Raw genomic sequence first — 7,662 nt, 5'->3', positions numbered from 1 at the left:
TGAGTTTGCAAAATCTGGTTTAATTCATATCTAGGGAGAGGAAAGAGGAGCACATAGTGAAAATACATATGCACAGAACCTAATAACTGCTAGACAAACAATGTATTAGTTTACAACATAACAGGATAACCACAAATTCGAAGGCTCAAGTTGAGTCCATCAGTGGCAAATACAACTTTGTTTGGCTCAAGTGGCTGTTGAGTATCAAGTGGTGCTGCGTTCCTCCAAAGCACCTAATGACCCCCAACCATAGGAGTTTCACCACAGTCTCAGAAGAAATCCCAGTTGTGCCTTTAATTCTTTTAGCTCTTGGGAGTCACTGCTGCCCAAGTACAAAATGCAGGCCAGGGATTTCATTGGCCACATGTTATTGCACAGAGAGGTCTGTCTAAGTCAGACACATATGGCTAAGAAGTTGTGAGATTAGCCCTTAAATATAGTGGTCTAGCATTAACATGGTCTATTAGGCATGTTAAAAAATAGCTTCTTAGTGATTATGTACCAGCTACAAGTTATCACACTAACAGAAAAGGCAATGTGGCAGCTTCACATTTTACATGAAAGACTAGCATTAACTGGGCCTGACTTGCTGGCTTAAGCTTTCACAAAAATCTAATGATCATTTGGACCCAGGAAAAAAATGATTTTATACCAGTCTTTTCTTCACATCAGTTTGTGTAGCATTAAACTTGTTATGGGTTAATGACTAGGCCGTGAAGGCGAAACTGTGTAACTCTCCTTTGCCAAAACAGAACCGTTCTGACTCCTGTCCAGTTTCCAAAAACAAAACATACATACACCTTTGTTATTGCACATCTCTCACACAGACTTGTGTATGTATAATATACATATATATATTTTTAAATATGCTACACATAAAAAGACTATGGCACTTTACAGAATAAATGTTTAACAAAAGATCATTACACCACAGATGCTTAAAAACTATACAAAAATCATTACATAACGCAATATTGTTGAGTTTGCACACAGGTTTAAAGAACCCACAGAATCAAAGGCAAGTAATTCTACCTCCTTGTAGTTTGAGAAGCCCAGCCAATAATGAAACTTTAAGCACAAATACAGGCAAAAGTAAGACTTCTGGTATTATTATTCAGGTATATTAGACTGAGTTGGTGATAGAATTTTATTAGAACAGGTGTATGTCAATAGTAAATGTCTTAAACAGTTTCTTTCTACCACATATTCACTGGTCTTTAAGCAGCTAGGCTGTTCTGATCTACACTAGTTGGATTTTGGATGTTCCATTAATCCATACCCAAAGGCTGGCTATGGACTGAAGGGTTAAAAGACCTAATATTAGGCTTTTACTCTGTCCCTGCTAGACATGCTGTTTATTTAGTGTTTAGATTATAGTTTTGTATGTGCTTTTCTCCTGTGTAGTATCCAGACTCAGAGACTGTCTCCTGGTCAAGGTAGGTCACATTTTCACTTGTGACCATTATTATCATGGTTATCTAAGGATACCTTCATGATGCCTTGGCCATGAAGATCTGCCAGTAAAGGTGATGTAGATGCTTAGAGGACCCTCTGGGCTTATTATTTAACTTGTCTATAAGGAGAGTAAGATTGGAAAATTAGTGTTAGGAACGACTTCTCTAAATTTAAAAAAAAATTAAAATTTTTTTAAAATGAAAATGACAGGGCTCAAAAAGTAGTTATTTGATGGCACTGGGACTTGGTTAGAGCATATAAATGCACTGTTGGAGACAGGGGTACCCATCTGTTCTGTGGTATCAGAGAAAGGCTTAATTACTATTTGAGTGCTTAAATGTAGGCTGCTGTGAGGATACCCCTTCCCTTTACCAAAAAACATCACAGGATTTAACATCTTGCTCATTTTGAACTTTGGTCCGAGAATGGTGAGTTTATCTTTCCTTGGTTCCATACTTCTGTCCCTCCTGTCCTTAAATCTGAGATAAAGTGGTTTCTGCCAGAGGCCAAAGGTCAACATGGAACAAAAGGTGTTTCATTCCACCTATATGTAAAGCAATAAATTACTCCTCACTAATGTGTGGTTTGAGACTCACCCTTAAGATGATCACATGGGGTAAGGTTGTAACGTCTGTGTCAGGGTTCTTTCTATGCCTTGCAGTACTTTGCGCAGGGTATTGCATTGCTTAGTGATTACTTGTAATTTTCGAAACAAAGTAAGGCATGAACAGATTCATAACCCAAAGGGATGTATAGTTTTAATTTAGGAGTGTTTCTTGTAGCATTATGTAATTCTGAAGTTCAGGGTAATGTCAGGCTAGATTCTTGCTATTTAGATCTTTCTCAAGTAAACTGAGGTAATGGCCAATACCATTTTCTTGAGTTAATAAGATTGAGTTAATAAGAACAGGTAGAGGCAGGTGCAAGAGGTTGATCAAGCTCCATTTTTTCACCTTTGCAGTAACAGTGCTTTTCTGGGAATGTAACAATTCAACGTTCTTATAGCAAAATATACCATTCTGTTGCTTTATGGGTTGGAAATACAGCTGACTACAGCACTGTTAGCAAACGGTGGGTAAAGTTTTCTCAGTGAATAGCTGAATGAGTGACACAGTTAGTTGGCTTGGAGACTTCTGTCCCAGTGAGGTTTTGTTAGGCAGTCAGAGCATAATCCCAACTCAAGGAGGAAAACATTACTGTGAACTCTGGTGGAATGACTTTGTCTTCACTAGCAGGATTTTATACTTTTTCAAAACTCACTGTGACAGTTCAGTTGATCCACTTTACCCTGGACTTCAGCTTTGCATAAACTCCACAATAGATTCCACAGTGTCCTTCCTGCTGACCCTTTTGGTGAAGCGGCAATCTTCTGTCCACAAATAATCTGTGTTGTTTTTTGTAGTCTGAGACAACTTGACAAAACACCAACCCCCAAGTCTCATTCTGAGGCAGAGATGTTCATAGGTGTGCAACCTTGTGGCAGACACCTATCTTTAAACAGCCTGCAGATCTGGCTAATTGTTTTTGCTATTGGAGATGAACTGCTGCAAATGGTTTGGATCTTCATTCTTCACTGAAGAGATGGGGGCTGACATAACTTGTCAACTAGAAGTCACAGTTTACACAGTTTATATATATTTTCATGCATCTCTCATGATTTGCACTGTGGCCCTGATGTGCAGTATCTGCCTAATTGGAAGTTGTCTCACACTGGTCTTGCTAAGGATAAAAGCTATTTCTCCATTTGACTCAAGTGAGGAAACTGAAGGCGAAATGTTTCCAAACTAAAGGAGACAGATAAGGTTTTTCCCCTCTTCAATTTCTTCCTGTACTTTGTCACTAGAGGTTGCAATTTCAGCTTGTGCAGAGAAGACAGCGCAGATGAAGGTGAGGACAGTACCCCCGATGGCAGTATAAAAGGCCCAGCCTAAGGAGCAGTCTCCAGGTTTGTAGGCCGATGCATAGGGTCCGCAGTAGGTTACAGCCTTCTGGCAGCCCCAGCCAGCAGGGTAGAGTATCAAGCCAAGGATAAGGAACAGACCTACAGGAAAGAAGAGAAACAGGTGAAAACACCCATTGGCTCTATGCTATGAAGTGAGTATAGCTCTGTTGTGATTGTTACTTGATGTTGCATACTTTCTGCAATAACAAGACTTAGGTATTTCGGGAATATGGGACCACTAATTTCTAGAAAAGCAAATTAACTTGCTATTTATTTCTTCACAATGGCCTCTTACTGCAGTGAGCATTTCCTGTATGGCAGAGGTTGGTAAATTAAGGCCCATAAACCAAGTGTGACGTTTTCCTGAAGTACAGTTATGGATTGCCTCTGGCTGCTTTTGTGCTAGAACAGTGGAGTTAGTAATATGGCCTACAGTATTTGCCATCAGACACCAAGTCTTAAACAATTTTTAGTTTGCTATTAGTGAATTTGGCCTTGACTAGACAGTAAATCTTTTTTCATCTTGCTCATCATGCTACTTTGTGACACTGAAACATTGTTTTCTGCTTTGGTGGGTTAAACGATGTCCATGGCCAGGAATGAAGTGTTAGCAGACAAAGGCTCCCTAAATCAACTTATGAAAGATGATCTTATTTTGTATGGCAGAAAAAAAATCTTCTCTGAAAATTGATGCCCATACTAGAAAGAGTTCTGTATTTTAGATATCTTAGAACAGAAACTCTATCCTTAGTGAATCTTAGCTCTAAATTCTCTTTTCCTACCTTTCCTGAAAGTCTCTCCATAATGGTAGTGTTAAGGTTTGAAGGAAGATCACAAACAGTTGTTTCAAACTGCAGATCACAACTTTCATAGTTCATTCTAGGGTGTGTTTTGGGATCTGATCACCTTTACTTCCCAGATGAATCCTATTCTCTGCCAGAAGGAATTTATTAATATGCTCATTCTCTGAAATGGGTGATTCAGCTTTCTGAGAAAGGGCTGTAGAGCTGTATAGAAAATCCATTTCTCCAAAGAACTGGGAGCAGGAACTGAGCTCCAGCATTGGGAAACAAAAGCGGTATTGGTGAGGAATAGGAGAATGAGACAGTTGACGAATAATGTTAGAAATAGCTGGGACCATGGAACTAATTCCCTCAAAGATATAATAAGCAGCCATGGAGAATGTCTTGATACTCTGGAGTATGGGAAGACTCCAAAGCAGCAGTCTGGTTTTGAATAGATATTACATACCAGAATTCCCCCAGTCTAGTGCCAAGGCTAGAACACAAACCAGCAGGATAACGGACCATAACAAGATTCATTAAATTAGGAGATGTGCTAGTGATCTAAAACTAAGTGTTTCCATCAGAGCTGTGTGACCTTAGAAAAGTCACATACTTAAGTACGATTCCTCACCTATAAAATAGGTGCTCTTTAACTCAAAAGAAGGTAGTAAATATTAAAATGTACTTTCTACATAAGTCCAAAGCTGATATGAGACTGCTCCCACATATAAGCACAAGTAGTTTTTCAGCTTATTTTTGAGGTTATACTTTGAAAAGTGTAATAATTTCAACAAGGCTATAATTTAGTGCCCTTTATTAGCCTCCCATTGAACAGCTCTTACTAAACTGGGGAGATCTAGAATTACTAATAAAGATAAAGCTTGATTCCCTTGTTTTCCCCTTTATTCCCTGGGAAACCTCCTCTAGGAACATGGAACTTTTGCAGTTTCCAGTAGGTTTCTAAGTTCCTGCCCTGGGAACCCTGAAGCACACACTACTTTATAGCCTCAGCTGTCAAGCTCTATTGTAGCCCCTGGGGCTTCTAAGACCAGGGTGTTTAGACTTGAAATTACAGCTCCAGTTAAATACAGACTGCATACTTCATTTGTGTAACAGGTCATAAGCCCAGCATTTAACTACAATAGCGACCAAAGTGAAAGTATGGAGGTTGCTGGCACACAGCAGCAGCTCTGCTTACCCTCTTGCTCCTCATAGGATATGAAATACCTTAATTTGGCGTGACTCTTCCATCTTCAAGCAGGTTTAAAGTAAGTAATAAAATGCTTGTTTTAATATCAGACCCCCTTTCACAGCACACCAGGAATTTGTACACCCTCCTGTACAAATCAGCTCTTAAGTGTTTGTTCCCTTTTGTAATTGCTAAGATTCCCAAAGTGCCTTTCAGGACACCTTAAAATCTTAATGGCTGCCACTAACCAATTTGTGAATTAAACAGGGAGACTTTAGGAGAGTGCCAAGCCTTTGAGTATGTCAAAAGTCTCAGGTTGAATAATAATTCCATGGGGAAGACCACGCAGGATTATAAGAAGGGCTGCGATATATGCTGAAGTCACATACAACCCCCTCTGGGCAGCTAGCCTAAATAAACACAAGATTGCCTTACTTGACTTCTCCAGGGGTCACTGTGAGGAAGTTCCTACTGTCTACCCTGCCCTAGTTCTTTCTCCTCCATTTCTTCATAGTTTTCAATCAGACATGTGTCACAGTGGATCTTCAGGTAAATAATCATATCTGTCATCTTGTTGGGTATTTAGATTCTTAGCAGCAAAGGAATTCCAACAAGTTTTGTCATTCTGACTATTGCTCCCTGCACCTAATGCAGCTTCTGGGCGCTAACAAACATTTTTTTAGTCAGGCACAACTTTTTTTGCTTCCTCATAAAATTACTGCGAAAGAGCCAGTAAAATCCAGCTTTCTCTCCCTGATATTTAAGGTTCTATGTTACCTGTCTGGACTCAACCACTGCCTTTGTTGATTTCTGTGCTCCAGCTACCAGGCCCTTCCATGAACACTCCATGCGCTCACTTGAGCCATTTATTCTGCTTTCTAGCAGTGTTCTACTTCATCTTCTGGTTCAATATATTTAAAATTTCAACCTCCCCTCGATTTATAATTTCTCCTTAGCATTTATTACTAATATGCAATATATTGCTCTAACTTATATGAAACTCACTATCTGAACCTTTACTAATCTACAGAAATTCCATATAGTCATTTCCTATGGTTCAACCTAATACTTTATCCTAGAGCTTAAGCTCTGTATGGACAGGAATTTTTGTACATTTGGTTTATGCTATAAAGCACATGGTACACATTTAATAAAAATGTTTTTCAGCTTAGTTTGGTATATTGTCTAAATCATACTGTCCATAGGGGAAAGTAAAATAATTTTGACAGTTGATTGTTACTTTGTCCTGTTCTAGGCCTGTGAATCCAGGCTTTGAACTTGGACCCTGAATTCCAAAATAGGCTTGAGAATAGATGCTCATGACACAGACAATAAAAGGTAAGACATACCAAGTGGCTATAACTTGGCATGCTTTATTATGACCCTTAGTAACTCAGGAGTTACCAGCTTAGTTATGTCCAGAAATCAATTGTAAAGTGATGTATGCTAAGAGCCAAGTCAGAAAATGGTTTAATCTTCCCCTGCCTCTATTTAAAAAACAAACAAAAAAAACCAAAAAACAGTTTCTAAAGTTAAGCTAGCCATAGTAATCTTTGGGCCTTTCCATCATGTTGCCTTAATGTACTGTCATTTTTTATTTATGTGTGTAAGTTTTATAAAAGGTGACAGAGTAAGGAACTATAAGTGGGCATTTGCTTTTTCCCCCCTGACTGGTATCTCTGATGTTTAGCTGAGGGTGGCAGAACCAGTTGGCAGGGGAGAAAGAGGATCAGTACTGGTCATCAGAGAAATAGCTACCATTGAAAGAAACTATAACAACTTAGAGGGCTGCCAGACTCTGCTGTGGCCCAGCTTGAGAGGCTGTATCCAAGAAGTACCATTTTCTCCAACCCTTAAAGATTGCCTCATTCTCCTGCTAACAGCCTCCCAGTTTATTTTAAGTATGCATCTGCTCACACAGGATCACCAGGTGATTCTGTCTTTGGGGAAAGAAAAAGAAACTAATGGTTAGTCATATGGATGACCATAGAGACCCCACCTCTCAGGCAGGAGCAAGAAGGATGGGCTATCACAGTGCACTGTCCACTGCAGGCCTCTATTTCCCCTTTTAACTCAAACCTGTAGTCCCAGCAGTGCTATCTTGCTGCACAGAAATTCTGTGTCTCTAAGGACACCTACCCCTATGGCTTTAACTCAAAGAATTACACTCCATGAGAATAGAGAGTGTAGCTGTATCAGTGCTCCATTTCTAATGCCTGAAGCATTAGAAGATACTAAAATAAAACCACTCCACTGACCATCTGATTGTAAACAGACGGGGAAGGTATGGG

The 7,662-nt window shown here is 39.4% G+C and overlaps 1 protein-coding gene across 2 annotated transcripts in view; it reads right to left on the bottom strand.

Annotated features, from left to right (window-relative positions):
- The window catches only part of LHFPL2 (lipoma HMGIC fusion partner-like 2), a 133,769-nt gene continuing 126,107 nt past the window's right edge, over positions 1-7,662 (bottom strand). For both annotated transcript variants that reach the window (XM_012721943.1, XM_004678183.2), the window contains one exon: positions 1-3,496. In XM_012721943.1, the coding sequence (XP_012577397.1) occupies positions 3,240-3,496 (257 nt within the window). In that variant the 3' untranslated portion in view covers positions 1-3,239. The remainder of the gene's footprint in view (positions 3,497-7,662) is intronic.

The sequence above is a fragment of the Condylura cristata genome, unplaced genomic scaffold, assembly GCF_000260355.1.
Source record: "Condylura cristata isolate star-nosed mole 26May11 unplaced genomic scaffold, ConCri1.0 scaffold00007, whole genome shotgun sequence".
NCBI classification, from domain to species: Eukaryota; Metazoa; Chordata; class Mammalia; order Eulipotyphla; family Talpidae; genus Condylura; species Condylura cristata.
Note: the sequence above shows the minus strand (reverse complement) of the source record. Positions and strands in the feature narration are given on the sequence as shown.